We start from the raw sequence: 19,812 nt of genomic DNA, 5'->3' as shown, positions 1-19,812 counted from the left end.
CCTCCTCTTTTAGTCCTGATATTGGTGTCTTCTTTTCTTGATCAGTCTGGCTAGAGGTTTATCAAATTCACTAACCTTATGGACCAGCTTTGGGTTTCCTGGTTTTCCTGTTGTTTATATGCATCCTATTTCACTGATTTCTGCTCATATCTTTATTAGTTCCTTCCTTCTTCTTGCTTTGAGTTTAGTTTGCTCATCTTTTTCTAGTTTCTTAAGGTGGAAGCTTAGATCATTGATTTGAGACCTTTCTATTTTTCTTTTACAGACATTTAATTCTACACATTTTCCTTTAAACACTGCTTTAGCTACATTCTATATTTTTTGATATATTGTATTTTTATTTTCATTGAATTTAGAATATTTCCTAATTTTTCTTGTGACTTCCTCTTTGACCCTTGGGTTATTTACAGGTGTGTTGTGTATTTTCCAAATTCTTGGGGATTGTTGTTGTTCTGTTAATGATTTCCAGTTTAATATCATTATAATCAGATAACATACTTTGTATTATTTCAATTATTTTAAACCTATTAAGTATGTTTTGGGCCTAGGACATGGTCTGTCTTGGTTAGACTTCCATATGCACTAGAAGAAAATGTGTGTTCTGATGTTGCTGGGAAATGTGTATTAAAAATGTCAGTTAGGTCAAGTTTTTAGTGTTGGTCAAGTCTTTACATTGTTTACAATTTTCTGTCTGCTTGTTCTTTCAATTACTGAGAAAGGGGTACTGAAGTCTCCAGCTGTAATTGTGGATTTGTCTATTTCTACTTCCAGTTCTATCAGTTTTTGCTTCATTATCTTGAAGCTCTGTTGTTAAATACATACACATTGAAGATTGTTATGTCTTCCTGTTTGAGCTTACCTCTCCCTGTCTAATGGTTTTTGCAGTTATCTCTAACCAGCTCCCCAGACCCCTGGTCTAGAACCAGCTCTTGTAATGGATTTTGGAGACCCTATCCCACTGATTATAGAGATAGAGTTAGGGTAAATCTAGTCACCTAAGCAGCAGGTGATTTGATTCAGTTCCTGTTGGTAGAGCTATCTTATTACTTCTTTTACCTAGACCCATTGCTCAAAAGAGGTAGCCTGAGGCAGTGGATCTGCAGCAGTTTTTTGCCTCCTTATTTCATGCCCAGCCTCACATCACCCTACCCTACCCCTCCTTCAGGCAGTGAACCTAACCTGTCTTGAGTTCCTCTCTCTCCCATGGAATACTTTTAATTTCTTTTGCCTAACAGGAACTTAACTCCTGACTGCTACTGCCTGATTTGGACCTGGGGTCCAGTGGTCCTGTGGTTTCAGTTGTATGCTTTGTATTTCTGTTCAGTTTCTGGTCCATGGAGATGTCTGTTATTTTTGAGCCTGGGTATGTCTTCTTGAAATTCAACCCTTTCTTATTTTATCCATTTTACTCTGTATTTGGAGCAGAAGTGCATTAAAATGTGAATTTATGGAGCCATTTTGATCAAGGTTTTAACCGTATTGATAAATGTAGATTAAAATAATTATTTTAACTACTGTGTGGTATTCCATTATATGACTAGGTATCTTTATCCATTTACTAGGCAATTTTGACAGCACTTGAATTTAAGAAATAGTGAATTGAAACAAAATTCTATGACTCAAGCCTTGATGAAAAACTATATGGAAAATACTAAGTTCAGTTTCAGATACTTTGCCATGCATGAAAGATGAGAATAAATAATTCTGGAGGTAGGTGAAATACAGAAGCTTGAGGAAGACAAGTGGGAAACATCTATGGCTTAAGCTAAATAAGAGAATGAGTGCTGTGATGGAAGATCACAAAGAGAAAAGGGAAGAGAATCTGGGAGTGAGTTTTGAGTGCTACCCAAGTGTAGATGGTAAAAAGAGAACCTGTAAAGAGAGATTGAAAGGGGACATTTGAAATATAGAAAGGAGAAGAGAGTTTCTAGAACAGTATTCATTGTTGCAGCAAACCATTAATATGATGAGACCTGAGAAAGAATGATGGTCTGAGAACAAGACCTCAGTTCTAATTTCCACCCTTGCATTCACTAGCTAATAGACTTTGGGCTAGCAAACTGGCCCTCTATTACTATATCTGTAAAATATGTAATAGATGATCTCTACGATCCTTTCTGCCTCTGAAATGTGATGTTTATGTGTTTTAATAAATAAGGTATTGGTGACCTTGAGGAAACTGTTTCAGTAAGAGTATAAAATCCCAGCTGTAGAATGCTAGGGAGATTTCTTTGATATGCCATGATATGATGCCATACCAAAAAGAGAGAAAGCATACCATACAAGAGGGGTTAAATAACAGCAATCAGATATTTGAAATGTATTTTGAATCCTTCGTAATGCCTTGGGAAACAAAGTAAATTTCGTGAATGTTTTTCGTCTAGTTATACTTAATGATTTGTTTCAACCAAGGGAACCATAAGAGATTTTTCATGTTTCATTTGTTGCCTTCCTTAAAGAGAGAGATGTATGTATTAGGGATTTATTTTGGAGTAAAATAGCTTTATTTAGAATAAAGACTCCAGTTGATTCAATATGTGTCTGCATTTGAGAATCAATAGAGTAATGGAATTGTTAGCATAAGACTACTATAGGCCACCTGTGAGCACACTACTGGGATACCCGTAATCCCATTGTGGTATATGTGCCTGCATAAAATGTAAATCCCATCATTTTTCTCTAGGATGCTCCTTGAGATGGTGAGCTGCTTCTTTTATGGATTTGGAGCCATGAGGTCCAAATGTGCGAGCTTTCTGCCAGCTCAAAGCCTTTGGCTCTAGGCCTCCTTTAGTCTTCCAGGTTCCTAAAAATAATGTAAAATATTTAATGTTCATATTATTTAGTTAGAATAGTTTTTAAACTAGTTAGAGCTGAAAATGAGTTAACCTTTCGTCTCTATCCATCTTTGGGTTTTAGGTTTTGTCATAAGTTCACCCTCAGACTAAGATTTACGGTAGGAGCATTCAGTCTTTTTCAAGTAGTGTGCCAAGTCTTTATTCTAGCTTCATAGACCTGTGACTGATTGTGACTGAGGAAATGCTCCCAGCTGTCTTAGGAATCAAGAGTGAAAATGGACAATAAGAGAAAGGGGCATACCTCTCCCAACCTGACCATCACGCTACTAAAACCCGCTCGTGTGTCTGTCCCATCAGGCAGGTGTGCCGTGGACCAGGAACGGCTAGTGTGTGAAGGCTTACGTGCACTGGGAGTAGAGCTGCCCTGCCCCAGCTCCACTAGGCATGGGTTCATTCCCCGGTCCCCCCTTTGTTAGTGCCACCTTCAGCCCCACCCTACCAGTAGCCTGATGTTTAACTGCTCACCGTGAAAAAACCCTTAAAGTTGAAAGAAGCTTTTCTCCTCGTGGGTGTTTTTATTTAATAGGAAGAAAAAAAAAAGCACAATGCCAGTTTGCCTGTGGGTAGTGTTCTTCACAAGGTTTCAGCTAGCATTTGGTTCCCATTTATCATTCTCAGCTGCCCATGTGGTCATGCTGGCCTTTATGCTGTGTGTAGTAAATTTTGGTTTTGTTATGACTGATCATTTTCTGTTAGGAGATCATGGGGGAATGATACTCAGAAGTTCTGAACACAAACACAGACCAATATGTATTACAATTTAACATTTGCTTATTGCAGTACATCCTTGTCAATGATATCATCCAAGGTAGACTTATAGCATTTTGCCCACTTCAGAAATGAGACTTATAAATATTAAATATTTTTTAATAATCAGATAGAGGTACTGACTGGTAGAATATAAATTGAGATCATTAATTTTGAAGACTACTTAGTCATCAGAAATCATTTACCACTTAAGACTATAGCTTTGGGAAGAAAAAAGCCCTTTACCTCTTAAGACTATAGCTTTAGGGCTGATGCTAAGAAAAGCTCAGATAATACAGAATATACAGATATAGTTCAGACATAGTTTAGATGAACTTTTGAATAATGAATAAAATATCTAAGCTGGAAGACTAGGTAGAAATTGGTTTCTAAAATTTACTGGGCATTTTTTAAAATCATGATTTCTTGTGTCTACTGATTTGCCCTGCTTAAAGATAATCCAAAATAAGATACTTAGGAGTAAACATATTATCTTAAAATCATGACCTTTACTTATGTAACTTTTAGGGGAACATATTCAGTGTATATAGTGAGTCACAACTCTAATGCTTTTTCTTGATTTTTACAGCATAAAGAGTGAATATTTGTTATCCTAGACCGTATCCAAACTTTCATCCATATATAAAACCCTGCTGGATTTACCTGAAAATTAATAAGTAAACATTGCTTTTAAGATTAAATAAGTGGAAAGCAGGTGCAGGGAGTGGTAACGTCAATGGCACAAAATAAATTTGGAAAGTTACGTAGGAACGAAATCATGAAGGGCCTTTTATAAGCAATGTATTAGTTTTCTATTGCTGCTGTAACTAATTGCCATAAACTTAGTGGCTTAAAACAATATATACTTATTATGTTATAGTTTTTATGTGTCAAAAGTGTGGGCACAGGATGGCTTAACTGGGTTCTCTGCTTAGGGGGGCCAAAATTTTGCCTACCACAATTATGTTAAAGAGTTAGGGCTGGGCTTCCCTGGTGGCGCAGTGGTTGAGAGTCCGCCTGCCGATGCAGGGGACACAGGTTCGTGCCCCGGTCCGGGAAGATCCCACATGCCGCGGAGAGGCTGAGCCTGCGCGTCCAGAGCCTGTGCTCCGCAACGGGAGAGGCCACAACAGTGAGAGGCCCGCATACCGCAAAAAAAAAAAAAAAAAAAAAAAAAGAGGGCTTTATTCTGATGGGTATTGTGTGATTTTAAGTAGAGGAGTGTTGTAGTCAAATTTGTGTTTTATGACAATGACTTTGGCTGTGATATAGACAAGGGTCAATTGGGGACCACCCTGAAGTCTTGGGAAACCATTTGAAAGAGTATCATTTGAAATTCAGTTATAGATAACAGAAGCCACAAACTAGCTATTTTAAGAAGAAAGGGATTTCATACAGGGAATAAGGTGCTTACAAAATCTTTGGAAGGGCTGCCTCCCTAGGATTATCCCTAGAGCAGTACCGCAGAACTAGCCCACCAAGGGCACTGCTACCTCTGCTAGCATCAGATAAGGGGAGACTCAGGAAGCTGCTGTCCCTGGTGCTGGATCACACCACCTTAGCTGTGATCTGGAGATCGGCAAGCTGCTGCCGAGGGTGTTGACTCCAGGAACACACTACTTGAACCACAATCTGGTAATTAGGAAGCCTCTACCCAAGCTGTTCCCACTCCATGTCTGCTAAATCCACTATGTCTCTCCCCAGGGCTGTTGAATGAGATTGATGGAAGTTAAATCTTACCTGCAAAGGAGTGTGGTAAATGTAGTTTTCAGCTTTGCAGCACAGAAAGGCATTCTAGGAGGAGGCTGAAACAAATACTGAGGAAAATTACCCAACTTATGCATCCAAAGAAAGTTGCAGCAATCCAGGTTATTAATGATAGTGGCTTGAATTTACAAGACAAGTGGGCAAGAGAGATGAAGGTAGATTCATGAAATATTTAGGAATAGAATTAGTATGACACGGCAATTGATTGAGTGGGAGAAGTGGAGAGGAGAGGTAGGAAGGAATCAGGATGACTATTCATTTTCTGGCTAGGCTGATTAGACAGTGTCTGGTGCCATTTACTGAGATAAGGAAGACTAGAAGAGAAGATGGTCGGGGAGTAACAATGAATTATTTCTGGTCATGTTGATTTTGAGAAAACTGTAAGACCTTTTAGAGTGTCCTAATTTATAGGTCATTTAATTTGTAGATAGGCGACCAATTGCAGACTAGTTTCTGCACAAGGACCATAATTTTGTGTACAAATATGTTTGTGCTTGAGATAAATTCAGTTGACTATAGTGTCAAGTATAAATAAGTCTAGGATTATACAGTTATTATTTTAAGTTTTAGTTTTATGTTTAACTAGATTCAGGGCTTAACACTAGTTCTTTAATCTCATTGTTGAGTAGTGGTTTTCTTTTTCAGAAGGACTCATGGGTGCCCTGTTCCCTAAGTTCTTGTTTCAGAATATTTGCTTGTTAAATTTATTTCTGAAAAAAACTTGGTGAGGTATAATATTCCTGGGTCATACTTCCTAATTTACTTATTTGGTAGGTAATGTGTTATTTTGCTCCTGTTTCTTTCACTGGTGCTGAAATCTCCCTTTTCATCTCATTCTGCTGTTTATCATTTATCTTTGAGCCCCTGTTTTATTATATTTATGCACTTATTAATTTCTAGACCTTAGAGTATTTGTGGGGCATTTTCTTTTCATTCAATTATGTTTTCTTTCAGATTGAGTTCTGCCTCTGCCTTTTACTTAATGTGTTTCTCTCTTTTATTCCTTTTGCAGTGGTATGTGCTTAGTTGCCATTTTGTGTCTTATGTTCTTGCTTATGTATAAAAGTGGATACCTCTATCTACACCATCTCTTTACTGAAACATAGTATAAGTAAACTCCTTGACCCCTTTGCCATTGTTCCTTTTGTCCCTCCTGGGCAGAGCTTGAGAACCTGGGGTATTACAATTCTATCTACTTTTCTGTAGTCTGAAGGGAAAATATCCGTAGAATTGGGTTCAGCTTATTTGACCCCTAGGTTCTGCTGTCTTTTTCCAAGATTTTATTAAATTATCATAACCTACTTTCTCTTACTTAAAGGCATATGCTAGGAGATTGGGTGAAGGAAAGATACCTTTGGACTTCGAATCATTTCACTTTTTCAGTTTGGAGCCTTGGAAAATTTCAAGGCCTGGTAGTTTTGTTTTTTGTTTGTGTGGACTGTTTTGTTTTGTTTCGTTTGCCATTGCTAAGATCCTGACATCTTGGCAGTGGGATGTAGAGACTTCTGATCCCTAAGGTGTTTCCGCAGTCTTCTTCCCAGCTGACTGCTTACCCCCCAGCCCAGTTTGCTCTAAATTAGGAAGTACTGGTCAGTACGCTCAGGATTTTGTTTCCTTACCTTCCTTCTCCATAATGGCTTCTGGGGGGTGAGCTAGGACCCTTGCTTAACAGAACCACATGGTACAGAGCTTTTGGTTCCTTTTAAAAGGTTATGGCAATAAGGCAGTTTCCTCTTTTCCTGTATTCGTTGCTGCTGGTAATGTTTTACCCTTTTAAAAGAATACCATTTGGGGCTCAAGTCCTGGGAGAAGACGATTCTATAATCTGTTTCATCGTACCATCACCTTTTCCAAGAAGTCCTACCTAAGTAGATTTCAATCATATATTTTCTTAGTGGTGTGTGTGTTTTAATAATGTAAGTCCCAGACAGCAGGAATGTAATGTTAATACTGTTTATTTGCATATGAACTTAGAACTTACAAAGTGCTTACTCATCTATTATTTTATATGATTCTTATGACTGTCTTATAAGGTAGGAAGGGCAGACTTATTATCCCAGTTTTACTGGTGAGAAATCTGAGATCCAGAAGGGTTGAGTGAGTTGGTAAGTCACACAGCTAATTATGAGATGGAGTCAAGACTCTGAAGTCAGGTCTTCTGACTCCAAGGCCAGTGCTATTTTACCATACCTGGTTCTCCCCTTCCTGGACATGATTACTTCCATCCCTGACCACAGATGTCTTACTACAGCTTCCGTGTTCCTACCAACCACATTATAACACTGATTTAACTGAGTCAAAGCCAAAAGTAGGGTGGAGAACGTGGCGGGGGTAATCTTATGACCATTGTATTCTGATTCCGAACTAACCTCAGTATATCTTGGTTATAATAAAGCTAATATTAGATCTTTTCAGCATTTTCCCCCTCTCTGGTTTGTAGGAAACTGCTCAGCTTTCTCAGTGAAATCAAACCTAGATCCTCCAAGGCTGGCAGCGGAGACAAGATTTTCCACATGGGAAACTTGTCCTCCTGGGCCCTTGTCTCACCTCTATAATTCACTTTCCTCTTGGTGTCTTTGGCTGTTCATTCCTGCCTTGTTCAAGGAACTTGTGTCCTTCATTTACCACTTTTTTACAAGAACGTATTCTTGACTCTTCCACAAACTCCTTGTGTTACAGTCGACTAGGCTAGGCTGGAACATTCAGCAAAGCATCAGAAAAAGCTGAGTTAACAGCTAACATACAACTAGAGATGTTTTTGTTTGTAACTTATGCCTTCCCCAGGGGTCAGAAACTGCTGGCCTGCATCCATCTTCCCATCTGTTGCCAAGGAACACGTGCTTAGATATCTGCCTGCCTTGATGATGATGCCCAAGCAAGCAGGCTCTACAGAGTGATTAGACTTCTCTCTATAATCTTTGTAGTGTCTACTTTTTTTCTAGGTTCTCCTCTCCTTTCTAAGCTGATTCTTATATAAAGATTAGCAGCAGGCATGTCGGCCATCTTTAGGAGAGACTCTTCCCAGATCCACAAGAATGGGGTTTTACTGTGGCCTCGAAAGGGCAACGATTTCAGGTCACAGATTCCGCAATAGTCACCCGATAGGTAGGTAGGCAGGTAAGTAGATATAATATTAGACTAGGATATTAGAAAGATGTTGAGAATAACAGTGTAGTTTACCTGTAGTTCTGAAGAAGTCAGTAGTTCATGCGCTAGTGGCTTAAGTTGTCACTGTTTTGTTTTGTTTTGTTTTGTTTTTTTATCCTCCTAGGTATCATGAACTAGTCACAAAATATGGGAAGTTGGAGCCTTTGGCAGAAGTGGACCTGAGACCCCAGAGCAGTGCGAAAGTAGAAGTCCACTTTAACAACCAGGTGGAAGAAATGACCATTCGTCTGGACCAAACAGTTGCAGAACTAAAGAAACAATTAAAAACTCTAGTGCAATTACCCACTAGCAACATGCTTCTCTACTATTTTGACCACGAAGCGCCCTTTGGCCCAGAGGAAATGAAGTACAGCTCTCGAGCCTTGCATTCTTTTGGCATTAGGGATGGAGACAAAATTTTTGTGGAATCCAAAACAAAATAACCTCCGCCAGCCTTGTGAGAGCACACACATTAGGACTCGCAGGGCATTTGTTCCCATGAGGTTTCCTTCAGGAGGGAGAAGTTTGCTCTATTTTGTTTTGTTTTGTTTTGTTTAGGTTTCGGGGGGGTTTTGTATATTTCCCCCTAGAATGGGTAGGGGGCTGTTTTGGGTATTTTCTACCACAGAGTCCTTCTACTCCGCCACCAGAATTGGCTACATCTCCAGTTTCTGTGCCCTCCCTCATGAGAGGGGACTAGGCAGCCACCGACTTCTTACTGTGTTCACTGGGATCTGTCTACTGCTTGGTCCTCATGACCACTTAGGTGTACTTGTGATGATGGCGTGAACAGCATTGTACCCTCAGAAGAGTATCTTGCACTTACTTAAACCAGGAAACAAGGAATCTTTCCAGGAAGGGCCAGCACGTCTCTCCCAATTTCTCCTTTTTCCCCTCCCTCTCTCCTTCTTGGGTTCAGTTTTTCATTTTGACTTGTGTCCATACATGTTTACCTTAGTTTTATTCTGTCCGTAATGAACTTCTTATTTTTCAACTTGGGTAACTTTTTTCTTCATTTCTCCCTTTTGAAATAATTTGTCAGCCTGATTCTGATCTCAGGTACTCAGTTAGAACCTATAGCTCTGTTAGGGTCTGGAAGAAGAGTAGATGGAGTGTTAAAATTCCAGGAAGCACAGGCACGGCAGCCTGATCACTCTGTATGTAACTATCTCAATTTTAATGTTCCTCCCACAGTATATCAACCATTACTGACATGAGCTGTGTCACATTCCAGAGTTCTTCGCTTTTTGCTTTTTGAATGTATTTCTTCGTATCTATCTATCTTTTTCATTACTTTAAACGACTGGGAATGGAGGCCTGACTTTATGAAGAATCCAACAGAGCAATGGATATACGTGCCAGGAGAGCTGAGAATTAGCTAGTAAACTCTCTGTAGTGTGTATGAGGGAGTCTGGTGGGGGGTGGAGTATGGGAGAACGAGTACTGTGACTTTCCTGCCTGTCATCATTTGAAGCTTTTGCTCTTGCACTTTGCATTCGAAGTGGGAAATTTTAATCAAAGGAAGCTTTGATTCCTAGTTTTTCCCTGGGATTTTGTGATGTCATAATTGAACAATTATTTTTGTTTTACATTTCAGTTTAGTTGCCCCTACAGAAGAACAACTCTGACTAATCTCTGAGTAAAGTATAAGTGTCAAAACTTCAGATTTGCCTCCAAGTCATATTTTTTGCAGGAGCATATTTAAAGCACTTTCCTTTAAAAGATAGTCATTACCTGCTCTGAAATCTTTTTGTTTGTTCTTCTATTCCTTTGTTAATCAGTGTAATCTCTTTCTTTAATATATGTCTTTCTGGATCCACCATGTTTACAGATAGGAGACTTGAGAAGGACAGTGCACCTGGGGCAGAAAATGTGCACATGAAGTATTTTTCAAAGAATGTAATTGTTACCTGATTGCGTTTGACCTTTGTTACATGATTCCGTCCCTCCTACAAATTCTTTAATTTCTTATGAAATTTTTAGGTGACTCTTGTAAACTCTTCACGGATGCTACTTTTTAAATTGTCCTATGCCATGATAGCAGATGTTTGTTCTCTTAATGCACTTCAGGTTCAGTATCTGTAAAGCCTTTGACCCAGGCCTGCTGAGTCAAATCTACATTCACTGTAACATTGAAAGTGGAAACCAAAGGGTTTGAGGAAGATGAATGATGCCTGTTCTCCTTTTGCTTTATCTTTCAAAATCATAAAATCATAAAAATGAGCGATGGAGATCCAGGCTGGGTATAGACAAGAATAATTATTTTGCAATCACATTTTCCTGACAGGTTTTTGGAAGTGGGAAAAAAGTGTGGCAACAGTGTCAGGAAGATTAAAGCTGTGGATGCTTTGTGTACGTGTGCGTGAGTGCAGACGAGTTTGAGAGAGAAACAGTGTAACTGAGCTTTTGTCAGCCTGAGAAACAGATGCCCCCTTATTTTTTGAGGTTGTATGACCCCCGACTGTCCCACAGCAGAAAGCAGAGCAAACACTTATGCTTTAATCATCAGTGGAATGATGACAATTAATAAGATATTTTATATATGACAAAGTTTTATGAAATGCTTTTTTACTGTTAGAGACCTGTTCCTTCTGCTATTACAGAGCACAGTGCTCATCAACTGCAGGCGTAATTCTCCGATTACACAGTTGCATGTCAGGGGAACTTCTCATTTAATTCAGTGGCTGTGGGTATTTTTAGGGCATTGTAATTGATTGTTTTAATAATTGCTAAATGATTTTTGATTGAGACAAGATCTAATGCAATTACCGGTCTTTTAGAGTTACAGAACAGAAGTAAATGAGAAAAGATATTTGAGCATGTATACGTGTAGACTGATTTGGGTGGCTGAGTAAAGATGCTGCTTTTGAAATAAAATTGGTGCTGTGTAGACACTTGTAACCAAAATTATTTTTATAACAGGTCAAAAAGAAGGAGAGGAGAGACCATGGACTTTTGAGTCTACAAGTTATGCATAATTGATTGTAGCTTATCTGTATTTTAATGTTAACTTCATTCAGATTCAGTGAGAGCATATTATTGACATTCATGAGACAAAATTCTGTCATAGCCAGTATTACGGATATGTTGCTACAGGCACAGTGTATAGAACATATCTTTTCTAAAATAGAAATTGTCAGTTCTGAAAAAGGAAAGGAGTAATAAAAGAAAGCCAAGGAAAAACTGAGGCATCATTTTCATGTGGGCATGTAGCTGCTGACACCACAGTGGAAATCAGTTTTTGAATTTGAATTTTTGAAATATCCCAGATTGCTTTAAAGAAAAAAAAAAAGTTCAGAGTCATACATCTTTTTTTTTTTATTGAAAGTTTCTATTGTTTCTGCAGTCTGTTGCCACCATGGCCATAAATACACAAGAAAGCAGCAGATATTATATAACTCTTGTTCCTTTAAGACCTTTTGATGAAAACAAGCCCAAAACATAAGCTATGTGTAACAAGAGCCGAATGTTATGATGCTATGTTTTAAAAGTTTGTTTACTTAAAAAAAAAGTGCAGTTCTAACCAGATGTTTCAGCTATGATGCTAAATCAGCAGTGTCGTGAACAGGGAAGACTTGTTGCACAAGGAAGTATCACCATTTGAGGCGCGCAGGTGATAGTTTCACGAGCACGTGTGTGAAGGTGGCTTGCTCCATGGGAGGTGCTAGGCTCCGGGGCAAAGAAAACAAGAGTACAGAATAATAGATTGTTCTAAGCAATGTCATTTCTGTCTATGAATTTGATTTTACCCTCATTTCATATTAGATTGACCTGCAAACTGCTTTCAAGAACACCCAGAAGCTCTCTGTGTTACCAGGTGTGTTGTGAACACTATTTTCATAGGTGCTTCCTTCAAATATATGTCCATTGTAGTGATGGAGAGGGACTGGACTCTCTCAGGCTCTTTACTTGCCAGTTGTCTCCTGCAGTTCATGGAAATATATATTTTATTTTAGAATATAATTTAAACATGAAGGTCTATTCTTTGCACTTTTATTAATATATATATATAGATATATAGATAATCTTTAAAAAAATTAAAAATCTAAAAGTCCACTTTCTCTGTGTTCTGATTTTTTCCTGGAGTCGTGGGGGTCAAGGTGCATGTTTATTTTTATACAGCAGAAAGTCAACATCAGTGCTGCGGTTGAGTCCTCTGGGGAACTGGCCTAAGCTGGTAAAAGAGTTTGACCAGCTTAACAAATTTAGTTGGCATCTTGCCAAAGTTAGAAATTAAAACCACAAAACAAAGGTTCATAGGAAATATGTTATTGCCTTTTTGTTAGCAAAGTTTTATACTTCTAACATGCTCTTTTAAGGATGAAAACCCACCTTTGAGCTATTTGGCATCCCCGTTTTTGAGTAAGAATCTCATTTTGATGAATTGGAAATTTGCGACACTTTTTCACGTGACATTTCTTTCCTTTGAAAAATAATTTTCTATAAGAATTAGGGTTTGGGGCACTTGAACTGTGTCTGCTTATCAGTAATTTCTTGGTAATCTGTTATGAATTAACCTTGTACCAAGAACTAAGGTCCAAGAACTATATATACTTCATTACTGTATTTAGAAGACAGAATCAATTAAATTATTTCTCAGTGCTTCAGAAGTGTGTAAGTATCGCGATTGTAAGATTATTTCTACCTCTTATTCAAATTTCAAAAATTTACCGTTTTAACCTCTGTGCTAAGTTCTATTTAGTATTTATTATGAGGGTCTCTGAGTTCTTGCAAGGTAGACATATGTCAAGACACCCAATACCCATTGGACTGAAAAATGCTATAACTTCCACCAGAATGCATATAAAACAAGGAGGTTAACCCTTGAAGTCACATTTGTCTTTCCGCCTCTTCTCTGGAAAAGAAGTTATCTGTGTTCTCCAACTTAGACTTAGGATTTCAGGATTCAAATTTAGCCAGATAACTTTTAAAACACATAGGTCATGATAGATATTAACATGAGTCATTTCATCTCCTTTAAATTTTTACTGTAACTAAGATTTAGGAATTGAGTTAATACATGAAAGGGATAGCATACCATATTATATCTCCTTAAAATATAATGAATTTCTGAATCCTTTTCCTTCAAAAATTTGAGAATAACACTAAAAATGTGTAGGGTTTTTTTTTTTAACAAACTGATCTATTAAAATGTTCAGATATATATACTTGCCTAGACATATGAGTATAGAACATGTGAACATCTTATGCTTTTCTTCAGTATGGTTTAGGCACCTGAGCAATTTGCTTGCATTCTGTTTTAAGGCATACATATCAAGAGGGAAGTAACAAACTCATAATCCAAGAGGGAGATGAGACAAAAGCAGATAGAGTTGCTGGTCGTGTGAATCAGTGCCAGGGATCCAGGCTTACAATTTTCATTCTCCTGTTTCTTCTAAACATTAACAATGAGCGTTTATTATCATCCAGGGCCCAATCTAGATGCTCTACCTATATTAAACCCTTTTGAGGTTCACGACATCCCTATGGTTCAGCACTGTTCATTATCCCCATCTTTTTACTTGTGAGGCACAGATAGGTTGAGTAACTTGCCAAAAGTCACACCGTTGATAAATGACAGCAGAGCTAGGATTCAAACCCAAGCAGTTTGGCTGCAATTGAGAGCTGTACTGTACTACCTGCTGCTAAGGTTCTCCCATAGCCCTCCACAGTCACACCATTACTGTTAGTCTTTATGTTTCACTAAAACACTAAAGTGAGATGTTCCTCCATGTTCACTTACTAAATTGATTTGCTCTATAACAAAATCACTGATGCGGCTGATAGCTCTAAATCCAAATTGGAACTTGTCCTCATGCCATTTTCAGAATTGTGACACTGCGATTGGTGTATATCCATTGTCCTCCCTGCTCTCCTGGGAGGAGCCAGATTGGACACTTGTCATGGGTGCTGTTGACAAGAAGAAGTGAACCTGCAATATGATGCTGAGCACCGGTCACTTGGTCTTCAACCTGAGGACATTCTAGAGCCTTAACGCTTTGTTTTCCGTGAACAACTAAAGGTGAGATGGGCCACTCAGTTTTGACTCGGACTTTTATTAAGGAGGCATCCATGTTCAAGTGAACTTGGTGTTTATAGGGGGGAGAAGAAGTAGATAATCTAATGGAGCCCATATCACAGGTTTTGTTATGGGAAAGGTTGAGGCTGTCACTGTTATTGTTCCTCTTTAAAATTCAAGACAGAGCCTTGTGAGGAATATAAATATTGCTTACAAAATAGAGGAGGCAGTTTATCTATTATGGTCTGTGAGATCTAGGTCTGCCAAAAAATTACCATGCAATTTCAGTTTACTGAGTCTTTCACAGACTCTTCATCCTTGAATGCTTCTTAGTCACTATAAGTAATACAGTTAAGGTGTTAAATAAATAAGAATGGGAATAAGAGGAGGCAGACATTAAAAAATACAGTGTTTTCTGAACTACCTGATACATTTGAGGGCAGATGTAAGCCTTATTCCACTATTAGAGAATACAACTAGGACATTATGAATTGCTTTGGTTGTGTTAAAATTTTGTTTGGTTTATAGTTCAGTTTGTTTACAAGAAGACATCTTTTAAAAACCATTTGTATTTCATTTTAAATAGAAAACATTCACATGATTCAGAAATCAAACAATATAAGCAAAGTATACACTGGAAAAATCTACTCTAACCCCTGTACTCCATCTTTTATTAGCTTTTTGTGTGTCTTTGCCAAGTCAACACAAATAACAGCAAATGAGAATATACTTATTGATCCCTTTTTATACAGCAAAGTTAGCATATTATATACCATCATGCACCTTGCTTTTTTTCACTTAAAATGTATCTTGGAAATCTCTCTATAGCAACATACACGAAATCACCTTACCCTTTGTTTATAATATAAGATATAGTATTCCATTTATAGATGTGATTTATAGTTTATTTGACCAATACCTTATTGATAGACATTTGAGTCTTTCGTTGTTCTCTCTCCCAACCTCCCTCCCTCTTTCTTTCTCTCTTTTTTACTTTTTTCAATTTGCTGCAGTAAAAAGCATATGTTCTTTTACATGTTTGAAATAAATCTGTAGAATACATTCCCAGAAGTGGGACTGCTAGATCAAAAGGTCAGAGTGTCTGTAATTTTGGTAGATATTGCCAAATAGTTCTCCACTGGAATTACATAAAAGAACTTTTTTTTTTTTCTGATTTTAATACTTGTCACATCCCTGCAAAGTCAAAAAGACTTTACTGATCTTGGGCTTGATACGTGATTCCTGGTTAGTGCAACCAAGATGGCATTCTTCCCAATTAGGCATGCAAATCTAGGCACTTGAATTCAACACATAATAGATTTGCATGAGCCATGCATATCGTCTGTCTTATGAGCTCTCTTTCCTTGGAATCTGCAATTTTTAATCATTGGTGAGTGAGATTTCACCTCTGCAGGAGAAGGTATATGTATTATTTATCCTTAACAATGTATGAGCATTTGTTTCAGCTGAGTGCCCTTGAAAAGTGATAGACAAATAGTGCTAAAACCCTTTGTTTATTGTCTGCAGTAAGCTTTAATCAGAGCTGCTTCTTGCCGACCAGTGAAATTCTTCTAGAACTACTTGGTGCTACTTGGTGAATAGGGAATATAGAGTGTCTCTCCACTCCCCCTGCCCCTTTTCAACCTTATTGCTAATGTGCTAACAAGGATGTTAGAATAAGACCAATTGTGAGATTTTTTTGGTTATGCTTGTCTACTTAGAATTAGCTATTACAGACTCCTTGCCTAGAGAGAGATACTAGAGTTACTTTCAGAAAATATCTGTGAGTCCTTGTTTAAATTTCAGAGCTGAGCATCATTTATTATTGAGATCTTAGATCTAGAAAGTCTTGCTAGTTAATAAACATTAATGTTACTCAATGTGATTTTCAAAGAGCCAATGCCATTTTTCTCATAATTAAGAGTCCAGTGTCTAGACTGAGTAAGATCAGCACAAAAAGAAAATTAGTTAGAGGCAAATAATATTAATTCTTTAAAAAAGACATGTTCTCGAGCATTTGTGCTACAATTTAAACTCCTAATGCTTGCAGCTTGCCGTTAAACGATTATTACCATGATACTAGTAAATATGAAAAATTTAGAAATATGACATCACGTTTTTAAACATTTTTCTCTTAAGAATGAAAAACAGACTTCAGGAGAACCCATGAAAGTTAACCCAGGTGTCCAAGAATGAAGATTCCAAGGCAATAAGAGAAGCAAACTTCCAGATGTGGTGCTCTTGAGACCCTTTCATCATGAACATCTTTACTGTTCAGGAGAAGTCTTCATGAGCATAATTGCATTTTCTATATCATCTCATCCATTTCAAGGATTCTGCTATGGCTAACTACCATTTTCAGGGAGAACGTAAGCATAACCTTCGATGTAATCACCTTATCCACCTAGATCTAGGAGGTTGAACATTATTCAATCAGTGGATAAGTGGTAGAAACAACTGCACTACAAAAATATCTGGGATCTCCATGGCAGATTATACAATGAAGCAAAATGATGAGTTGTAGAGGGCTTGTATATTTATCCAAGACACCAATGTTGCAGATTCAGATGGCTAGGAAGAAGATGCTAAGGTGGAGTTAGGAGTGCAAAAGGTTTATTGGGTAATAGCACTGTGAAAGAAAAGGAGAAGAAGAAAGATGGGGCAGGAGGGGGCATCACACCATGCAGTAGCCCTGACAAAGTCTGCAAGCCCAATAAGATGCTCTGGAGCAAAGATTTCCTATTAGAGGCATCCCACTTAGGTCCTTTTACCGAAGCTTTTCTCAAGTCATTGATGGAGGAACACAGGAACATGACCTCAGCTTGAACACTGAGGCAGACACCACAGGAGCCAACAGTTGGGAGCTGTCAGCTAACCATACTCCCTGTGGCTGGAAAGCATTCTCTTCTTGAAGGTGGATCTGAGTGGTGCACGTCTGTATGTACCACAGTCCACCCTGTGCCATGTGTAGATGCAATTCTCCATCCATGATCAGAGCCAGCTCCTCCAGGGCTCTGGCAGGCTTCTCTTCCAGAGGGGAACCTCAGAAAAGGGAGGTTAGGGGAACGGACTACAGCCCGTGACACTGAAGGTGGTTTCAGAGTCACGACTGGTACCCACTGTCTCCCTCTTCCATTATCCATTCTATCACCTCTGTTGGTCTCAGTGGTTTACCTAGTGGTTTTTCCCAAACCCTGATTCCTGAGGGATCTGAATCCCTGGTAACTATATGCTGCTCAGACTTGGGTTGCTGTGCTTGTCCATCACAGTCACAATTGGGCAAGGGAGTAGCAAGAGCCACCATCATGGGTCACCTGAGCTCCACACGTCTTACCCCTTGAGCCTGTCACACAACAGCAGCTCCACCTCCGTCCGCTTCTCAGGGTCGGGGATTCCTAATAGGGTGGTGGCTCGTCTTTCCTGCTAGTCTCTGCAACAAGGAACCCAAAGTACCCAGGCAGCATCACAGCCATAGCTTGTAGGTCCGTGGGACTCTTTCCGTGTCCCCTGGTGAGAGCACACCTTCTTGGGAACCAGGATGTCAAACTCTGCACAGCCTAGAGATGAGGGGTTGGGAAGCCAAAGTCCCTCAATAATCATTGGGAGTACTTGAAGGTGGGGCTACTCCTGCTTCCACACTTTGGTGCCTAGACCCATGTATTCCTCCTACTGGGGACACTGCTCCAACCAGGGGCTCCTACTGTAATCTTGGGCCCACACTCAACATCCCCTTTTTTGTAAAGTGGCCTCCCTAGTTGGATGCTATTTTGCATGGAATTCTATGCCTGTGGATCAGGCATTCTGCAAGCCTCTCACTAGTGGTGCTGGCTAAGGCCCTGTGGGCAGGAAAAGCATACACATATCCAGAGTCCAGGTCTATTCCTGGGAAAAGGAACCATTGGCCTTTCCAGGATGAAAGTGGTCCAGTGTAGTCATTTTGCCACCAAGTGGCCAGTTGGTCTCCCCGAGGAACAGTGACAGACTGAGGGCTTAGCTTTTGTCTCTGTTATTGACAGGGTGAACGTTCAGAGGCCAGGATAGCTAATTCAGCCTTGCTAAGTAGGAGTTCATGCTATTGGACTCCTGCATAACCTCCATCCTTGCTGCTGTGGCCACTTCATATACGTGCCCATCATACCAACACTGACAAAGGCTGCTTCACATCAGCTGCCCAAGTCATTTTGTCTACTTAGCTGTTTAGTCCCTCTTCTGGAATGGATGCTTTCTTTTGAGTGTTAACATAGGACACAAAGATCCTCACACTTCATGTCCATTCCCATCTGTCTACCCACATGTCTCTACTCTAGGCCTCCTTGCCACTTTTTTTATTTCCAGGCCCTTATCCAACTGGATATGTGATTCACCACTGCCACGAATTTGTACATGTTCTAACATCAGACCATTTTGACACAGAGTACTTGGGGGCAAGATATAATGCCCGCAAGTCCACCCACTGGGAAAATATTCCTCTCATTGTCTTTCAAGGCCACCCTTGCATGAGGCTGTAGTGTAGCCACCATATGCTTTGGGCTTGCAGACACACACCAAGCCAATCCATCCACACTCCAAGCTTAGGCTTTTTCATCCTCCTTCAGCTTGTCATATGCACCGCCCACCTCACACTTCACATAGGGCCATATGTGTTATCTGGGTCACGGTGTGGGGGTTGCAGAACCAGTATAACTCTGAAAGGTGACATGGATTCTGGGCTACCTAGTCCAGCAGCTTGCTCATTGCCAGTCCAAGATATGCAGCTATGCCATTTCCATCTTAGGGTAGATTGCTGCTGGGACCCCCTGACTTTATGTCTTGGTGGGTCCAACAGGGCCCAGCTCATGAGGAGAATTTCTGGGCACGTGGTCACTTGTATCTTGGTCAAATGTTCCATCACAGGGTTCATTCTCATGCCAGGAGCTGATTTTCAGGAGGTGTGTTATTTTTTGCTGTGGATGTCATGACTTTGCTCCAGAACTCCAGGGACCTGAGTTATGGTTTTCCCACTGCGGTTTGCAATAAACAGCACATTTCATCTTTTTCTGCCCCTAACATCTCCGACAACAAAACACCTACTGAACATATGACCCAAGTGGCAGGTTTGCTTGCATTACAGTCTGGAGCTGCTACAAAGCTCTTTCATGCTCTCAACCCAAGCCAAAGCTGGCTGAATTCTATGTCACCTGGTATGTGGGCTGGAGCAGTTTTTGTAGGTACGGAACATGTGGCCTTTAGAACCCAAAGAAAGCTACGAAGAGGGAAGAATTTCTTTGTAGAGAGGTT

The 19,812-nt window shown here is 39.4% G+C and overlaps 1 protein-coding gene across 4 annotated transcripts in view; it reads left to right on the top strand.

Moving 5' to 3' along the window:
- TBCEL (tubulin folding cofactor E like) overlaps window positions 1-12,572 on the top strand; it is a 72,756-nt gene extending 60,184 nt beyond the window's left edge. For all 4 annotated transcript variants that reach the window (XM_081239932.1, XM_081239934.1, XM_081239933.1 and 1 more), the window contains one exon: window positions 8,641-12,572. In XM_081239932.1, the coding sequence (XP_081096058.1) occupies window positions 8,641-8,959 (319 nt within the window). In that variant the 3' untranslated portion in view covers window positions 8,960-12,572. The remainder of the gene's footprint in view (window positions 1-8,640) is intronic.
- Window positions 12,573-19,812: the final 7,240 nt, after the last annotated feature.

The sequence above is a fragment of the Mesoplodon bidens genome, assembly GCF_964165515.1.
Source record: "Mesoplodon bidens genome assembly, chromosome: 7".
In the NCBI taxonomy this organism is placed as follows: Eukaryota; Metazoa; Chordata; class Mammalia; order Artiodactyla; family Ziphiidae; genus Mesoplodon; species Mesoplodon bidens.
Note: the sequence above shows the minus strand (reverse complement) of the source record. Positions and strands in the feature narration are given on the sequence as shown.